Raw genomic sequence first — 19,147 nt, 5'->3', positions numbered from 1 at the left:
TTGTCCGCAGGCAGGCGCAGGTAGTCGTGCGCCGAGACCGCGTGTTCCCCGGTGGCCGGAGAGCCCGGCGTGGCTGAGGTGGGATCCGTGGCCGAGATCCCTCCTCGGGCGTCTGGAGGAGGGGGCGTCCGGGCTGCGGGCGATCCCCCCTCTCGGTGCTGCCCGGGGAGCCCCGGCCCTCCCTGGGGCAGGCCCCAGCGCCTGCCCACGGCCGGGGGTGCCTGCCAGCCCGGACTGTCGCCCCGCTGTGAGGGGCCGTGGCGGCATCGCCCCGCGCCGCCCTGACCCCGCGGTGCTTTCCTCTAGGCCATGGCGAAGGCTGTCTGCGTTAACGGGTACAAAAGGCCAGCCGGGGCCGCTGAGGACGCGGGGGAAGGGCGGGCGGCTCGGAAGAGGAGGAAGGCGGATGGCGGCGGCCGGGGCCCTGAGGTGAGCGGCAGAGCGCGCCCGGGGCACTGTGGTGGGGAGAAGGCTGCTGGCCTGTGGCTGTGCGGTATTTCTCTCTTACAGCCACGTTTTTGGTAGATTTATTTTATCACACGTTGGGATGCTGGAAACTCAGCAAAACTGTGTTTTGCTGGCAGTCCAGGTAGGGGGTTGACTAAAGATAATGCCTATGCATACCGGCTTAGGTTCTGCTCCAAGAAATACGGAAATTAACTCATTTGGGGTGTTAGGCATTTCTATTTAGGGAATTTTGTTAAAAAATAAATATACTCTCCTTTTTCCTAATACACTTTTTCCTAAACAGAGTAGATCTTAAAAGGAGCATTGTGTCTGCTCAGCACATTCACAACTGAAGGATGCAAATCATCCCAAAGTTCCAACCTCATGGTAACACCTTACTCACCCAGGTTACAACTTATTTGGTGCCCCGTATGGGACAAGAGTAAGCGTGTCAGACCTGTGAGGTCAGTCTTATTTGTACCTGATTAGAGACTGACATTCCTGCAATTGGCAGGTAGCTTTTGCTTGGTGAAACAAAACTTCTGCTGTTTGGTTGGGGTTTTTTGCAGACCTCTAATTAGGCTGTATTGAAAACAACGGTGTCATTTGTCTAATTTAGCATGAGAGATGAGGGACTAGCAATTACACCACCCTGTGTTACTATTATTATTACCAGATGATTCTTAACCACTTGAACCTGAAAGGTTGTCACCTCTGTTTAGCTTTCTTACCCAATGACAAATGGCTTTAAAAATGCACCAGCTCAGTCCCATGTGGGCAGGCTCTGTCAAAAATAATGAGCCCAAGGCTTGTTAGCGTGGTGGGGAAAACACAACTTCTGGTAGTTGTTTATCCTGTGGGATTTGATGTTCTCTAGTGTTCTGTGGTCTTTTTTCATTTCCCCTGTATGTTGTGATGTCTTTTCATCACATAAAGAAAGAGCATCTTTAAAATGTCTACAGATGAAAAGAGCTCATTGGACCAGCCAATATGGTCAGTGGAGGTCTCCGAAATCATGCATTTACTTGCTGATTAGCTTTTAGGAGCATCTGTGCGTTTAGGCTTAAAGAACTGTTGTGCTGAACTGTGTGGTACTGTCTCCACTCCATCTCCCACTCCATCTCGTCTACTTCATGCTTGCTTTCTGCAGTTTCCTTGGATTTTACTGAAACATTTTTTTTCCTGTAGGGGTCAGCAAATCCATCTTCCAAAACAGATCACATAATGTAAATGAAGTAAATGGCTTTCAGCAAAACCTTACATGAAGCAACAACATATAACACTTACATAAACGCCCAAAGCTCTACATCAGCAAGTGGGTGAATGGGTTGAGAGAGCAGAACATAGTGTTTGCATATCAAATAACTTTGTCTCCCTACTACATACATTTATTTATGTTAATCTTTATTGAATAAATCTTTGAAGTTAGACTACCTAGGTTACTGAAATATTGATAGTAAATTTAATATTAAAGTGTGATTTGAAAGGAAACTTGCCTATAATGAGTGGAGAAGTTGTTTTAAATGTAGTTGGTTGTATTCAAATGTAAATAGTTTCCTTTTACCATATCACTTTTACTCCTTTTACCACTTCATTTTCCATGAAGTTGTGTAATTACATAAAACCTTTCTTTACTAGCATTTCCCTTTCTACAGGAAAAGTCATCTCGTTTGACAGCAGCTTTATTTGGTGAGGACTGCGAAATCAACCATGACCAGCTCTATGAGTTGTTAAAGTATGCAGCGTTGGGAAAATGCCACAACGCAACACAGCCCAGGTATAACACATTCATATCCAGGAATCAAGCCTGTCTTGTGTCCTCACGTGTTGTGAAAACATACCTAAAGGCATATTGGCCATGCTGGTTTTAGAATCCTTGCAACGCAGTTGCCATAATGGCAGCCTGTATTATGTAGATACCATTGTTGTTACTTGGCCAGAGACCAGAATTCCCCTTCTGACAAAAATTCTACCATTTCATAGTTTTCTTTCATGCAGCTATCAAAAACTAAACAATTTTGAAGAACTGAAGAAGCTTCACACGCTGAGAAATGAAATACCATGTTAAAAATAATAACACGACACAAAAAATATTAACACATTTCATGATAGACATAATTGAAACAGACTAGAGTCTGTTCTAGAGTGTTTTGGGTAAAACATTTTAATCGCTTTGCCCTTTTTCAGGGCAGCTTCTCAGCAATGGAAGAGAAAGGCTGAGGAGGGTATATAACCTTGGATGGCAAAAATATGGTGAAATATAACAAAACTTAAGGCAAAAATGATCCCACTTTAGATTTTTAGTAGTGAATAGAAAATGATTTTGTGATAATTATTTTATGCATTAATTCACTAGACTACATCACTACAGCTGAAGTTACTTGTCTGTTCACATTCTGATGCACATAAACAAGATACAACTGTCTTGAAATGGTACTGCAGCAAAATTTTGCTATAACTCATTCTTTCTCTGTCTCCTGTATTCTGTTGCTTCCAGGAATACGTGGCTGTTTGAGATAAGCTATAAAGCGTCTTCTCATTGAAGTCATTTGGCACTTTGCCATTCACTGACTTAAAAGCTGGGCTGGTTCCAAGTTTGTTTTTAAGAGTGCTTGATAATTGTTTTGCTTTGATTTTTTTTTTTTTAAATTTTTTTTTTTTAACTGCAGCTGGTGCCGTATTTATCACCAAAGCCACCTGGCTGGGGTTGTGGTTATTGTTCTACAGGAAACGAGCCAACTCCATTTCTACAAATTCTATTTGCAGTTCAAACACCTCAGAAAAGTGTTCCGACATGTAAGTCCCCAACCTGTATTGCTGTCTTCTAAACTTTTTCCAATCCTGAAACCATGTCCCAAGGATTAATCGCTGCAGTGAAATCACTGCCTTTTCCAGTAGGAAGTGGCCATCTTTGACTCTCAAAGCAAGCTAATGAGAGGATCTATTTGTAGCCATTGTCAGCTCAGAACAAAGGCCAAGGCTTTGATATTAGAAACAACTTTTCAAAACTTATGTCTTTGAAGCCTTACCAGGTGAAACGTGTATTGATGTTTCAGACCTCTGACTGTTATGCTTCCCGCATCTTCAGGATGCCAATGAAATTAAAAATATCACGGTTAATTTGGAATTTACTCTGAGTGAGGAGACACTCAGTAGAGTTATGCTATTCCCATTGGTTGAAAAATCTCACTTGTACTATTTGCACTTTATGGCATGTTTCTCCCATTTTCCAAAAGGATTATTAAAATAATTAGTTTAATTCTCTGAGTTACAAGTAAAATTTTTGAAGAAAGAAAGTAGCACTTTGATTCAGACTTCTAGACTTTGATTCTCCCTGAACTGCAGCAAATCACAAGTTAACTGGAAAGTCTGGAATATACTTTAGTTTCTGTCAAAGAAAGTCTTGAGATTTGCCTTCTTGATCATATCAGACAAGGCAAATCTGTCCCTTGGTACAAAGAATCCCATATCGTATGTCATTAAAACAGGTTTGGTTTGTGTTGGGTTTTTTTTCTTCCTTAGGAAAACACCAAACGTATTTCCACTACTACTTTATCCATCCTCCTCTAAATTTGGCTGATTTGGGGATCAAGAAACGTCTCATTTGCTTGATATTTCTGCTTCTGTTTCAAAGTCTCTAACACATCTCTTTTTTCAGAGATTCACATTAACAACTTCCGCTAACTTCCTAGCCAGCCTGTACGGAGAAGGAGCAAACCTGAAACCTCAAAACACTGCACAAGGTATCTTGTTTGGTTTTGCATCATCTCTTTCAATCATAGTGATTCACTTCTAGCAGTAATTTATGCCTTTGCCTCCAGTGCAATCCCAGTGTGCTGCTATGGTAAACTTGTTTACAAAGGAAAACGTACAGTGGCTTAAACCATGAGACTAGTTACCCTGACTAGTTCAGTAACTCTCTGTTGGACTTATTCAACCAAGTAAGTGCAAAATGCAGAGAGAAAGTTTTTAACATGTTTAATCCAAAATTCTTATGCTTCATTACCCATTTTGTGATTATTTTATTCTAAGATGTATCTAATAAAAGATACAGAGATATAAATTAAATTCAAGCTAAGTAGTTACTCATTTCTTCTTAGTTTTCTTTGTTATACTGAGCAGCAAATCAAGGTAAAGAACAGGTGTGTTGATGATTGATTTCCTATTTTTACACTCTTTATAGAGGTGATTGTAATCCAACAGGCTTGTACAAAACCTGCAAGAGACTACAATGCGAACTTCACTGAAATTGTTAGAAGTGTAACAAAGAATCTTGAATTCAAGTCCTAAATGGGAGAATGAACAGCTGTTACTTTCAATGTATTGACAAAGTCCTCTAGCATCCTGACTGTAAACCTACTGCACAGTCACAGATCTGAGATGTCAGGTATATTTTTCTTTTAAGTGCAATCTGCAGAGAATCACCTACAGGATAATTTATACAGTTGTGGATTCTGGTGTCTGTTCAGTGCTTGCTTCTTGGTGAGCTACACTTAGAGCACATTTTCTCCTGATAACACTTACAAGAAAGAATTTCACAGAGAGGGTAGGAAAAAAAAAGGTAACTTCTTTTACAGCTTACATGAAGTAACAGATGATTATGTTGTCATGCTTATGAGGCAAGTTTGTTCTCTCTGTTTCTGAAAGGAATGTGAGGCAGAGACTTGTGATTTGCTTCTGAATCAGCCAGCAGTGTCAGTAGCTGATCTGGGAAAAGATTCAAGTATCCTGAATATCAAGTATATTTTATATAGATATGGTATATACACTGTATACATTATATATGGTATTATGTATATATAATTATGTATATATAATCATAGAATGGTTTGGGTTGGAAGGGACCTTAAAGATCATCTAGTCCCAACCCCCCTGCCATGGGCAGGGACACCTTCCACTAGCCCAGGTTGCTCAAAGCCCCGTCCAACCTGGCCTTGAACACTGCCAGGGAGGGGGCAGCCACAGCTTCTCTGGGCAACCTGTGCCAGTGTCTCACCACCCTCACAGTGAAGAATTTCTTCCTTAGATCTAATCTAAATCTACCCTCTTTCAGTTTAAAACTGCTACCCCTCGTCCTGTCCCTACACTTCCTGGTCAAGAGTCCCTCCCCAGCTTTTCTGTAGCCCCCTTTAAGTACTGGAAGGCCGCTATAAGGTCTCCCTGGAGCCTTCTCTTCTCCAGGCTGAACAACCCCAACTCTCTCAGCCTGTCCTCATATGGGAGGTCCTCTCGAGCAGGTCAGTGTCCTTCTTACAGTGGGGGCCCCAGAGCTGGACACAGCACTGCAGGGGGGGGTCTCACAAGAGCAGAGCAGAGGGGGAGAATCCCCTCCCTCACCCTGCTGGCCACAATGCTCTTGATGCAGCCCAGGACATGGTTGGCTTTCTGGGCTGTGAGCACACATTGCTGGCTCAGAGTCAGTTTTCCATCCACTAACACCCCCAAGTCCTTCTCCATAGGGCTGCTCTCAATCCACTCTTTACCCAGCCTGTATTTGTGCTTGGGATTGCCCTGACCCATGGGCAGGACCTTGCACTTGGCCTTATTGAACTCCATGAGGTTTGCACAGGCCACCTCTCCAGCCTGTCCAGGTCCCTCTGGGTGGCACATCCCTCCCCTCCAGCGTGTCGGCCACACCACACAGCTTGGTGTCGTTGGTGAACTTGCTGAGGGTGCCTCGATCCCACTGTCCATGGCACCAACAAAGATGTTAAACAGCGTCGGTCCCAACACCGACCCCTGAGAATGCCACTCGTCACTGCTCTCCACTTGGACATCGAGCTGTTGACCACAACTCTTTGAGTGTGACCACCCAGCCAATCCCTTACCCACCGAGTGGTCCATCCATCAAATCCCTGTCTCTCCAGTTTAGAGACAAGGATGTTGTGTGGGACAGTGTCAGGTGCTTTGCACAAGTTCAGGTAGATGATGTCAGTTGCTCTTCCCTTATCCACCAGCGCTGTAACCCCATTGTAGAAGGCCACCAAATTTGTCAGGAATGATTTACCCTTAGTGAAGACACTTTGGCTGTCACCAGTCACCTTCTATTTCTCTCCTGTAATGTATATATGAGATATAAACTGGAGATGCGCATATATATATGTATAAAATGGAGAGAAATAAAAATAAACTGGAGATAGACAGCTAGATAGACAGACTGATTCTCTCTTTCTTTCCCCCCTCCCCAGCTTCCAGTTTATTGTTCCAGGTAGTGTTTTCCTTTGAGGTGGTGTAGCCTCTTAGCATGCATACTAATGCAGAAAGCTGACTGCAAGTAGGGAGTGCTATCTGAGCTTGACAGATGCTTCTGTATTTTGCAGGTTTGACTTCCACTAGCAGTGAATGTGTTCCTAAAAGCTCAAAATTGCAGTGTGATCCCATCCTTCGGAAATACGGAGAAAAAAAACGAGGCCTTACTAGCTACACTCTAACTTTAGAAGAGCAGAAAAAAAATGACTATCCCATAAAAGGTCAGGTTTTGCAAGCTTTTTTTTGATTGTTGTGTTTCGCTTTTTTTTTTTTTTTTTAGAGTTTTGACAGTTTGGTCATATAAGATATATGATGAGTTTTAGAAGAGAGGGGTCTGTTTTTTATTCATGAGTATCTTTTCATTCTAGGCTCTCCTGGATGTAAGGGATATATATATACAGAGTGTGATCAGCAGAGGACAGACAGCAGCCCCCTCTTTGGTCTGGATTGTGAAATGGTAAAAATAAATGTGTGTGGCCTTACAAAACATAGTCAAGCAACCAAACTCCTACCAGCTAATCCAAAGTGAGCCAAGCACCCGGTGTATTTGCTAAACCACTTCTGATACATTAATATCTGCTGCCAGTCCCTTCATTGACAGTACCAGTGCTAATGCAGCCATGGGAAGGACTCAGGAAGTGGTTCTGGCAACAAGACAGAAATCCTATCTTGAGCAGTGCAGCAGAGAGCTCAGTTCTGTGTTGGCTGTCAGAGCAGCAGCTGGATCTGCCAGGCTCATCAGCAGTGCTGCAGTAACCTCTGAGACTGCTGTGGAATTCCTCCTCCCAGCTCTCCCCAAGATTTGGGAAAGATACTTCCCTATCACACATCTTTCCTTTAGACATCACAGTTCTGTCAGCATGCTGGGGTGAAGATTCCTCCTTTAGTGCAGTTTTGACCTTGCAGCGATGCCTATTTGGCATCAGCGTTGAGTAACTAACGACACAACCTGGGCTCTGCTTTTAAATTGTACATCTCTGGAAGATGCTCTCAGTGACAGCTCTGCAGTGCAGAGCACAGACTGATTCTGTGAAATCAGCACTTCTTTATAATGTTTTTTTTTGTGTTGTGCTTGCCTGTGTGTTTGCTGTGCTTATGGTGGGCATTTAACAATTAAAATTAAGCATGCTACATCATAAAACAACTAGCTATAAGTGGTAGATCTCTTAACTCAGTAGTGGTGCTGGCTGCAGTCAAATCAGATGTTAGCTAGGATTTTTGAGTGACAACATCATGCTGATTCAACAGCTGCCTCTGCTTCTTCCTGACAGTGCCTGACTGCAAAAGGGAATGAAGTCACTCGTGTCTCTTTGGTGGATGCACAGGGTCAATGCCTCTTGAATGAACTAGTCAAACCTGAAAGCACAGTAGTGAACTACCGCACCAGGTGACTTGCATATAAATTTCTTATCTCTTTGTCTTTAAGAGCTGCAACCCTTTCACATTAAGCCTGTTACACAGGACTTTTCAGTTTGGTTTGCACAGATGCCTACTGCATTTAATTCAGTGTTAAGAATACAATTCTTGCTGTGTGATTAGAATAACCAACATTACACACACACACTCTCTGTTACATAGTGCCTGTGTGGCTACTAGGCAGAAGCATTGCCAATCTGCAGTGTTCTAGGAAAAGTTCTGTTACAAATTAATGATACACAGTACAAGTTACTCTTTACTGCTGGCTATAAAATAAGATGGAGGGTAAGAGTACAGGACTGCAGTCTGCATCTCTGCTCCATAGCTAAGGTTGCCCATCTGAATAGAGCAGCTCATCAGCTTGTACAGACCTCTAGGGCTGGGCTTGGTAGCAGGCAAAATTGAAGCCTTGTCTTCTCCAAAACTTTGCCTGGCTTTATCCAGGAGGTGACGTGACAATCCCCTCAGGTACTTGGAATCATCTCCTTCCGCCATCAGTCTTGCAGTATTTCCTTACCTGTGCTGTCTGATGCTAAGAACTGCATCACTTAAGAGTAAATTATACTTGAGAGAGAGAAACTTTTGAAACATGTTGTAGCTTATAGCAGTTTAATATACCTGCAGTATATCCTCTTATGTTGGAACAGAAAGCAGTAAATAGCTTTCTGTCGTTAGTTACACTGACTTCATATTTTACTTGTCCTTCTTGTAATATTCTCCAGTAGGCGCTGTCACTAATGTGTTGTTTTTACCTCATCCAACGTTTGTTTTGAAGATTCTCAGGAATCACAAAGAAAATGCTTCTTCCAGTGAAAACAAGACTGCCAGACATCCAAACCAGACTAAAAAAAATGCTTCCCCATGATGCAGTATTGGTGGGTCATTCTCTAAATGCTGACCTTCAGGCTTTGGAAGTGAGTATGCTTTTAAGAGTCTTTTTCCCATCCCTGCGATACTCATTTCAGACCCGAAAACTCTAAACAATTCCTCTTTTTATTAGTGAACACTTGCTAATTGCTTTTTATTATGAATAGCCTTATGTCTGTAAGGATTTAAAAGAGAGAGACTTTTCTTACATCTATAAAACTTGCAAGGAGCTGTTCAGAACCCAAAAGGAAGGGAGGAGTCTGTCCAGACATAGATATGGTTGCACCAGAAGCTTTACCTCTCTGCTTCATCCAGATGCCTCTGATAGTTCTGTCACAGGAAGAACTGAAGTCCTTCCTGTATTTAATTTAACCAACCTAAAATGCTTGAATCATAATTTATCTTTCTAATCCAATCTAGATCTTCCCAATAGAGTGTTAGAAAGGAGAGTTGGGCTTGTTTCATTATTCCCATCTGCTCTCTTGTTGTGGACCAGTTATCTATCAGTGAGAAACTGGCAACTGACATGAAATGGCAGAGGCACAGATAACAATTGGACAGAGTTACTGCCCAATTCTAAATGACCACTGTTCTTAAATTAAACTGCTGACGTTTTCTCTCCTCCAGATGATCCATCCCAGTGTTATTGACACTTCATTGCTTTTTGCCAGAAATGAAGGTCGAAGATTTAAGTTAAAATTTCTAGCCAAAGCTGTTTTAGGGTAAGATTGTTAATGTATTGTCATGGGAAATACTAGAAACTGTCATGGTGGATCATAGGGTGTTGCTCCTCCACTAGTAGCATCAGAATTTATTTATTTTTTCACTAAAATTCAAAAGAAAGGAGCAGGCTGTGCAAATACACACAGTAAAGAAGAATTTACTGCCTGCTTGAAACATCAGGCAGCATAATAAATTGGCTTGTCTTTGAGGAAGCAGGGCTGCTGTGACCCAACCAGATTTGAGTCCTAGCAAAACTAGCTTTTCTGTGTGTCTGTAGCAGTACCAGTGTATTGAATTGTAGAGCAACAAAGACACTGGCTCACACAAATGAGATCTGTTACAGTTAGCAGAAAAGAAAGGCTAATGTATGAATGTATGATTTACTGACTTTAATCATATTTCTCAGTGTACTAGCTACCACTGGATAGTATGTCTTAGTGATACAGTTCTCACCATTCACACAGTGAATATTAATATTCTTGCAGCACCAAACTTCACTGAGTTGGAGGTTGCTTCCCTGTCTGTGTGCAAATTGTGAGTTGGGTCATTGGTCAAGGAAGAAGTAAAATTAAAAATAGTCAGGCATCAGAGTACCAAGTATTAGCACTGCTTCTGTCAAACCCAGTAAACAGTGTTTTGCTCAATGTTGCAAAAACATTTCTTGCAGTAACTTTTGGGAATATTTCACAAGAACGCTGCTGCACAGAACTGAAATCCTTTTTGGAGAGGGGAAGGCAATTTGGCTCGAAAAGGACCCAGTTTAGAAAAGACAGGATGTTGATCAGTTTGGAAAAACAGATAACCTGCCTGTACACCTAATTTTGATGCCTTAGGAAGGAGATTCAGTGTGAACAGAAGCTTGGGCATGATCCTGCAGAAGATGCTAGAGCTGCTTTGGAATTGGCTCAATTCTTTATTGAGCAAGGACCAGCAAAGGTAGCTATATCTAATTAAGATTTCTGTCCTTAATCACAGAACGTACAAGTTGTTGGGCTTATGAAAGAAAAAAAACCAAACATTCCTGCCCATCCTTTTGTTGATTTAAAAGAGAAAATGGAGCTGTGATAAAGGTCTCAATTTTGACAGCTTGTTACTTTTAGCATATATCCAGGTATCTTAATAACCTGAGCATTACCAGTGTTTCAGTACTCAAACGCTGACATGAATCAGCATTGCTGCTGATCTTGAAGAGGGGCATTGGGTAAAGAGGATTGAGATGCATCCAGCCTACAGGAATGCCCATCATTTTTCCAGATGAAAGAAGTGAGAGACCTTGTGTGTTGTGGTAGTGATTCAGCTGGTTTGATGAGTCTCTTGCTTCTGTCGTTGATTTCTGAGAGAACTTTTTTGGAGATGATTGCTGGTTGATGTTACGAGTGCTGCATGCTTGAAAATGACAACAGAAAATAAAAGGCAAGAAACTAATGCCTATGTTTCTTCACTACTGTGGAATATGCCTAGGTGACTCACAGAGAAAGCACGTGCTTTTTGGTTAGCTACAATTAGCTGAGATGAAAGCCAACTACTAATCTTTTTCCTTCCCCAAGGTAGCAGAACTAAACTTGGAGATGCTTCTGATGACTGAAAAACTGGCTGAGGTCTCACAGAACAAAGCTGCGTTACAGCCACGACGATGTAGGGTCCAGAAACAGTTGAATGAGCCTCCACATTTATCCAAACCATGGTAATAAGATTCTCAAATATGCATGTTTTTCCTTCAGTTGAATCCCAGTAAAATCAAAGAAGTGCATTATGTTTTTCAGAAGCCATCAGGATCTTTAGAGAGACACAAATAATTGTAGCATAGCACTGAAAAACTTTCAAAAGTTGCATCTTGGATGTCACAAAGCATTTTCTAGGCTTCTTTTGATGTTGAGGACAAGAATATTTTAGATTTTTTTAATATGAACTGTGTAATTTTTCTGTGACAAGCACTTCTTCAAAGCTTTTAATTCACCATATTGATAAGTACTGTGATTCACAGCTTTCTTCCCTCTGCTAGTTTTTTAGACTGCTTGCAGACGACTGGCCAAAAACCCCTCCTTTTGGGCAGACAGGAACTAGACTCTTCTGGCCTGTGTCAGAGTAACCTGAGCACCTCAAACAAACAGGTGAATGGACTTAGAGTGGGTTGTTCTAAGGAAGCATCAAAGTAATTCGGAGTTCTTCTTGTTCTGGGGGTGGGTAGATGAGTCCTATTTTAAAAAGCTGACTGACAATACTGTTAGCAATAGTGTTAATACCAGGTTAGCTAAATCCATTTTAACATTTCGGAAATAAGCTTTGATCCTCTACATCCTCTCATGACTCACTAAAGAATTATTTCTGCCTGAGGGCTTCCTTAGACAATAATGAAAATTACAGTTGGGAATTAAGTTCAATAGCTTTGTTTCTGATCCTTTGCAGTACAACTGTCTTGTACCTCTTTGAGTCTTGTATACTCTTTTCCCTCCAGATTCTTCAGAGAGCCTTGGAAGATGTTCCCCTGTCCACATTCAGTATCATTCAGTTCAGTTTGGGTCCAGAGTATGTTGCATCTCACCTTCTTGCTGGACTTTGTGAAAAGGTACTTTTTTTTGGAGAATAGTCTTCATTGCTGAGCTTGGAAAGAGATGTTACTTATCTGGAGGCACCACATAGTTAGTTCCTTTGCTTTGTGAAGTTCCTTCTCTAATCTGTGTTCCTACAGGTGAGAAGCAAGCTGACTGACATGCTGACAATTTATGCAGGTCCTTTTGAAGAAAGCTTTTGCCTGAAGTCTGTGAAAAAAGAATTTGGGAGGTGTGGACCAATCCAATCTCTTACAGTGGTAACTGAAACATACCAGGTGAGGAGCTCTCAAAGCATTAAGCTTGCTGACAGGCATGGAAGGCCCAAGTAATCTCATGGAAAGATAAGGATTAGAACCACTGAAATACCAGTTACTCTGTTTGGAGTTTTTTTCTGGTCATTTAGTCATCAGCTACAGCTCCACACAATGACAAGAATAAACACAGCTCATGTGGTTTATCTGTGCTGTTCAAGCTAGAGGACTTTGAACATTGGAGAAGCTGAGATGCTTTTTGTCCCTCTCGAGAGAACTGATACGCTAAGGCCTTTAATGGCCAAAAAAAAAGTTATTAATTGATGGTTGTTTTTAACAGCTACAGTATATGGAGTGTTACATATATTAGCCTCAGACAAAACACAACTCTACTGAGACCTGACTTTTAAAAAGGGAGGGGTAGTGTGTCTTATTGATAAGCCTGAACTATCTTATCATTCTGTTTCAAGCCCTATGTCTGTATCCAATATGAGGTGCTGGAAGCTGCCCAGCTTGCTGTGGAAAGCCTAAATGGAGCTGAGGTAGCAGGATCCTGCATTAAGGTAAACAATGCAAATAGCAAAAACCTAAGTTAAGTTGAGCACAGGAACAGCATTCAGCATGTCTCTTTTGACATGTACTCACAGCATAGTGTGTGGGTAAATGCTGGCTGGTTGTGCTGTTACCATCTCCCTGTCCCTGGACAATTTAGGGGCACTGGCAGAAAGGAAATGGATGGTTATAGCCTGTTTATTTTTTCTTTCTGCCTGTCAACAGAAGAGGGTTAGAAAGCATTCTGACCTCCAGCTGCAGCTTTAAAAGGAACAGCCAAGTAACAGTGTGTTAAAATGCCATATACAAAGTATGGAGTTCTTAATTTTATAGTGTTTCTGCATTACAAACATGATCTCTCTTCCTTTCTCATGACTAATTAAGTTAGCCTTCATTAGTCATATTTTTTTTCAGCGGAAGGAAAATAGCTTGTCAAGTTTTAGTAGTGGGAGAAAATGATTTAAAATAGAAGCCTGGAACACAGAGCTGCTTGGGCTGACATTTTGTGTTTGGTCCTGCTGAATCCACCCCAGGTCCAGAGACCTGTCACTGCAGCAATGCTGGACTGTGATGTTTTGATAAAGGAACTAGAACTGGATGTAGAAAACGAAGGTGTGATTTATGTGGCGGGTCTAAAGAAGTCATTAACAGAGGCAGACTTACAAGAAGAATTCAGCCAGTTGAAAGACCTGGAAACATTGTTCCTGCCAAAGGATCTCCAGAGTGGAAAGCACAGGAACTGCTGTTTCCTCAGTAAGTAGCTTCACTTACAGCCTGCTTATTTCCTTCAAATAAGCTCATTCAGCAACCCTTGGGACTTTGCACCGACACAGCAAGAGCTACCGAAATTCATATATGCTCAAAGTGATGGTATTTAAAATACTCCAGTGAAACCGTGTATTGTTTGGAGCAGCAGTTTACAGCTGAGTATTTAAAAGGAAAAAAAATCTGCTTAAATAAAAATAATCTTTACTTAGAAAAGTTCCAGGATAGTTCATTGACTCCAGTACCTCAACGTGAGGGCTGGCTACTGCACAGTTTCACACAGACAAGTAATTGCCTCCAAAAATGTGAGGAGAACTGGATGAGTGCTGTTGCAGTTAACTGGCATTTCTATAGTCTGAGGTTTAGCTGTAGCAAAATGAGGATCTGCTTGCTGCAGGGATTTCAGTTTCTCATCTCCCTTCCTGCTCCACACCTTTAGCCCTGCCCTACAGGTGCCAAGAACAGGGCAGCAACATCATTGCCAAAGCATGTTCCCCTTCTCTTTGTGTTTCAGAATTCCAGAAATCACAAAGTGCTGTGGATGCCCTTGAAGTTATAAATGGATGGACCGTGAAGGGTAGTAAACTAAGAAGTAGAAATGCTCTTGCTTCAGGTCACCTCTGGAGATGGATTTGGCAAATGAATCACAGCAATGAGAAGCAAGGAGGAAACATCTTATGTGAGAAAATGGAGCAAGCGTCTGACTCTGTGAGTTCAAGGCAATGCTGATGATTGTGCAGTTAGTGAGGAGGTGCCGCCCTGGGAACCAGGAGTGATAACTCTGAGCAGACTTAGGTGCAGAGCTGTGTCTAACAGGTGGTCCTGGAGCAGAGAGGCTGCTGAGGATCAGTTCCCACAAGGCAGTTGGAGGGATAACAGGCAAGACAATGGGATGTTTGCAGAGTACTATATAACCTTAAAACCAGCACAGCTGCTCAGGCCAGGGAGTGATGCTATGCAGGAACTGAAGCCTTCCACTTGAGAGCAGACAGAGCAGTATTCAGGTGTAGCGAGTGGTATGGGAGTCAGAGGGAGAAGTGACAAGTTCTGTAGCCATACAGGAAAGAACAGCTCCAGTTGCAGCTCTCATTTTTACTGGAGGAAGCTGCAGTGCCATTTGAGTAGGGCATATGGTTCTCCTGCTGCTGAGCCACTGCACTGCCAAATGCCAGCCAGTAATCACTGCTGTCCTCACCTGTTTGATCTCTGACACTGCCCGAGGGTCTCACCACACACACTTCTAAGTGTGATTGCTACAGATCTGCAGATGAATTGGGGGTTTTAATGCTTATGTTCTGTTATGCAGGAGCAGGATCTAAGGAAAAAAGTGAAGAAGTTAGACCACCATATCAAAAAGCTTTATAGAAGTCTGCAGGATAACACCCTGTGCGTTGTTCTCTTTCCTGGAGTGAACAGGTAACTTGCCACCTATTTTGCAAAGAGCCAAGGAAAATACATAGCCAAATATTTTTATCTTAATCTATTAAAAATTAAAACCCTGCCCAAGGAAGTGAGAGCCTGAGAGAAGGCCTGAAGAAGCTGTTGTACTTACTCAGTCTGACTTTCATGTTAGGCCAATAAAACCTGAACTGTAAGTTCTGCCCATAAGCCGTGCCTGATCCAGAACAAGCACAAGTGCTGACACTGCTTCTGTAGCTGATGGTCCAGATTAGCAAGGCTGAAGTACACAGTATTGATTAATTATACAGGTCTTCTCAGTTCACCTGCCTTCCCCTGTTGGATGTTTCATCCCTATTGACAACGAGGAAAGTTTTATGTGCCCATGAGAAAATCGAGCAGTTTCCACAGCAGCCAGTTTTTTGGGTGGTTGTGGTGGATTTTTGTTTGTTTTTTAAAGCCACCTAACTGCTGCAGCCAAGGCACCATCTACCAGTTGTTGTCTTGTAGCAGTCTGATGTATGTGCTTCAGACACAGCTGTTCAGGGAGATGGTTCATGCCCTCATTCTTACATGAGGGACAAGACTGGGAAAAAAGAACACTTTCACTGAGGCCTTAAGCTTTCATAGGAAGGGGCAACTCCTAGAGTTGAGTTGGGCTTCAGCACTAATACCAGGGATGCTTCCAGATGGGGTGGGCTTCCTGCATTTCAGAACCTGGGGCTCGAACTGCCACAGTCATTCACTTAATTATCAACCAGAAAGGTTAAATCTTTCCCAGATAAGGCCCTAGTTGCTGAGTACATACTTACTTCAGCAGTCTTCTTTCTGTTCTCTCACTGTGTCACTGTTCAGACAGTAAAATAAAGGTCACCTCTACCCTTGCTTTTCTTCAGCTTCCCTTCAGCAGAAGGGGTACCATTCCTTGTGGTACCCTGAAACAGAAGCAGGGAGACAGAGGTGCTCAGCAGCATCTCTTCTGCCCGGCTAGGCAGCCAGACCAGGTTCCCCTCTCTTGCTTGCAAAGCTTCCTGAGAAGACTCATGATGCTTTATTATCCTCTGCACCAAACTGTCCCTTAGAAGGGAGATGCATCCCAAGCCAAGAGTATAGGCGTAATGCCAGTGACAAACTGTTTCAGCAAGGTTGTACACCAAGGGCTGCTCTTGGCATGATCTGTTCTGATTGTTCAGTTTCTAGTAACTTCTCAAAAAAAATGTTTTAGATTTTTTTTAAAGCTAATTTGTCTTAAGATCATTAAGCTGTTTTTCCCCCCACATCAAAGAATAATAGCATACAGAATGAGACAGCAGCAAGTCCTACTTTATTAGAGAAGTGCTGATTGGGTGTACGTTGCATCACTGTGCGTAAATGGTTTTTGCACTAGCTTGATATCAAATACTGCCTCAGTTTAAACCAGCCATGGGGAGGCCTGAACTGAGGGCTAACCTCTGCAGGCAGGTTAGCAGTACATGTGGTCCTTTGAGCATTTACTGCTTTCTTCTGGGCTGTAGCCAAGTCAGTTCTTCCATTTCTGAGCAATCATTTGCCTCTTCTCTACACCCCTGTTATCACCTCAGTTACTTTGCTGACAGGTTTGAGGCAAGGATGGCTCTGGAGTTCCAATCCACACTATGTGTCTCTTGCAGCAGATTCACTGGTCTCAGGATGTCCAAATTTACTTTTCAAGGGCCATCTCAAACTAGCCTCGCTTAGCACAAGCTTGTCTGTTGTCTCACATCACTGAGGGGTGTGAATTCCACTAGCAGAACAGGTGGATTCAGGAGTTTGCACCCACAAGGAGCCTACAGAAGCCCAAAGACTCTGGCTCATGTTGCTCAGGCCCCCAAGTGGGTTGGAAGGGAGCTCCAGCCCAGGCTTGGAAGAGATTTCTTGCCAAGTGAGGTTCCTGTATTGCTGTTTCCCAGAGGACTGACAGTCCAGATGAGGCTTCTTGATTAAAAAGAATGCCAAGTAATTGTTGGGTGGGAAAAAAGAAAAAATGATTTTTCAATCTGCTGACCCTGAGGGTTTCAGCCTTCTCACTACTAGACCAGCAAGCTTATGTGCATCAAGGCTGTCCTGAGCAGAAATAACACACCTCTTGTTTATATTGCAGCATGCATGGATCACAATCTGGCCTTGGTCTGATGGGAATAAAAGATGACGGAGGGAGGAGTGCTTGTTAAACTGCCAAGTTTTTAAGCAAAGTCTTTTGTTACGATACTTTTAATTACTTTAAATACTGATGGCTTTGTAAAGACCTCTTACCATAATAACAATAGGCTTTCACTCTGTATCTTTTACAAAGTCTAGAAATAAAAGCTATTCAAAACATCTTAAAACACAAACCCTTTTCCATTAACCCTTCTTGCTGTGGCAGTTTTCCTTGGCAGCGGGTGAGTTAGGCAAGTGCTCAGGGAGAGCTGGGGGCAAACCAGGGGAGTGTTGCATAAAAGCCAATCAGTATTGGCCCGCAAGATGTAACTCAGCAAGTCCTTCATTGCTGGGGACTGACACACCAGTGGGTTGTCTTCAGTGAAACCTCGCAGGCTGTAAACCAGCAAGTCAGATTAATGTAGTACCTGCAGCAGCTGCTCCGCAGTGAGAAGCTATTCTCAGGAATTGTGTAGATTTCTGGAAACGTGCTGTGCCAGCTCTGAAGCAGGGTTGCTGCCTCCTTTCCGGGAAAGTGCTGTTCTTAGTCCATGGAAAGGAGGAATTGGTGATTCATACTCCTTGGACAATCTCCACTTTCTCCTCCCTCCCTGACCACCCCCCCACCCCTCACACACAAAAAAAGAAGAAAAAAGAGAAGTTGCAGTGTGGCTGTGGGAGGGGCAAGGGCCATTTTAAGGAAAGCACAGTCTGTGCAAACTTCACACATCATCACTGTCAGCAGGGAGCTGGAAGCGCAGTTGCAATAAGATTCTGTGTGCTACCAGCAGTGGAATGAAGTGATTTGCACCCTGACAGCTTTGGACCTGTGCTTTGCAGCCATTGCCACTTAAAATAAAGGCTGCTTGAGCATCTCTTGTTAACATAGAGAATTTCCAAGCACAGAGATGCCTAGGAGAGCTTTTGGCACTCAGAAAAAAAAAGAAAAGAGGAAATGTTTGTTACAAGGTTTGAATGTGAGATGAAGGATTTCCTGATATGAATTAGAATAGGCTGAGATAAAGTTGAAATAGTTATTATTCCAGAAATTATTAAATACAGCTGATAGAATATTTACACCCTCCTACCTTCCAACCCCAAGTTCACTGCGCTGGGCTCTTGAGCAAAGAGCGGTTTATGGAGTAGAAGCTGGGAGTTGCTGCCTGGAGGAGCGGGCAGAAATAAAGACAAGGGAGAGAAAGGCAAATGCAGCACTAGCCCAGAGGCAGCACTAGTGAGCAGGTAGTAAATGCCCACATCAGTGTCATTAATACCTAAATTTAAAGCCTCCGGAACTCCTGAAATCAAATCTATTAAGCAAGATGAATGCAGCCAATTTTTTTTCTTTTACAAAGGTACTTTATCCACTCCAAGTGAGCCTGGCATTCTTTGGCTGTAACTACTGCAAACTGGGATAAGCATCAACGTTGGTGCTACTACAAAACGTGAAAGGGAGTCAGCCCCTTCGCCCAGCACTGCCAGCCCCTGCTCTGACCCAGCCCAGCAGAGACCACAGGGTCAGGCAGCTCCATGGAAGGGGGTGAATGGCAGCCTGCCCTCAGCACTCATCCCTCTGTAAGAATACGCTCCCGTTAAGACTGTTCACGTCCAGCAGCTCCTTGCTGTAGACTCATACTGCAAAGTTGAAAAAAAAAAAAAACAGTTTTCATTCCATGCAATTAAAAATGATGTGGTCACCTCCCTGCAAGGACTTAGTAGCATCCAGGATTCCTGCTTGAGAAACTCTGGAGATAACAAATAAAACTAGCA

General features: G+C 42.7%; 1 protein-coding gene across 5 annotated transcripts in view; it reads left to right on the top strand.

Annotated features, from left to right (window-relative positions):
* The first annotated feature begins 61 nt into the window (after positions 1 to 61).
* The window catches only part of REXO5 (RNA exonuclease 5), a 44,854-nt gene continuing 25,768 nt past the window's right edge, over positions 62 to 19,147 (top strand). The window contains exons 1-20 of one of the 5 annotated variants that reach the window (XM_074886081.1): positions 62 to 78; positions 307 to 429; positions 2,103 to 2,224; positions 3,117 to 3,243; positions 4,106 to 4,190; positions 6,768 to 6,917; positions 7,065 to 7,153; positions 7,968 to 8,083; positions 8,888 to 9,026; positions 9,607 to 9,701; positions 10,536 to 10,638; positions 11,250 to 11,386; positions 11,705 to 11,813; positions 12,158 to 12,268; positions 12,392 to 12,529; positions 12,976 to 13,068; positions 13,591 to 13,810; positions 14,337 to 14,530; positions 15,129 to 15,238; positions 17,340 to 17,585. In XM_074886081.1, coding sequence (XP_074742182.1) covers positions 310 to 429; positions 2,103 to 2,224; positions 3,117 to 3,243; positions 4,106 to 4,190; positions 6,768 to 6,917; positions 7,065 to 7,153; positions 7,968 to 8,083; positions 8,888 to 9,026; positions 9,607 to 9,701; positions 10,536 to 10,638; positions 11,250 to 11,386; positions 11,705 to 11,813; positions 12,158 to 12,268; positions 12,392 to 12,529; positions 12,976 to 13,068; positions 13,591 to 13,810; positions 14,337 to 14,530; positions 15,129 to 15,238; positions 17,340 to 17,409 — 2,328 coding nt within the window. In that variant the 5' untranslated portion in view covers positions 62 to 78; positions 307 to 309 and the 3' untranslated portion in view covers positions 17,410 to 17,585. Of the gene's footprint in view, positions 79 to 129; positions 430 to 2,102; positions 2,225 to 3,116; positions 3,244 to 4,105; positions 4,191 to 4,705; positions 4,835 to 6,767; positions 6,918 to 7,064; positions 7,154 to 7,967; positions 8,084 to 8,887; positions 9,027 to 9,606; positions 9,702 to 10,535; positions 10,639 to 11,249; positions 11,387 to 11,704; positions 11,814 to 12,157; positions 12,269 to 12,391; positions 12,530 to 12,975; positions 13,069 to 13,590; positions 13,811 to 14,336; positions 14,531 to 15,128; positions 15,239 to 17,339; positions 17,586 to 18,732; positions 19,143 to 19,147 lie in introns of those variants that run through there. The other 4 variants (XM_074886083.1, XM_074886080.1, XM_074886082.1 and 1 more) reach the window with 4 other exon arrangements.

Source organism: Strix uralensis, chromosome 16, assembly GCF_047716275.1.
Source record: "Strix uralensis isolate ZFMK-TIS-50842 chromosome 16, bStrUra1, whole genome shotgun sequence".
Taxonomy (NCBI): Eukaryota; Metazoa; Chordata; class Aves; order Strigiformes; family Strigidae; genus Strix; species Strix uralensis.
Note: the sequence above shows the minus strand (reverse complement) of the source record. Positions and strands in the feature narration are given on the sequence as shown.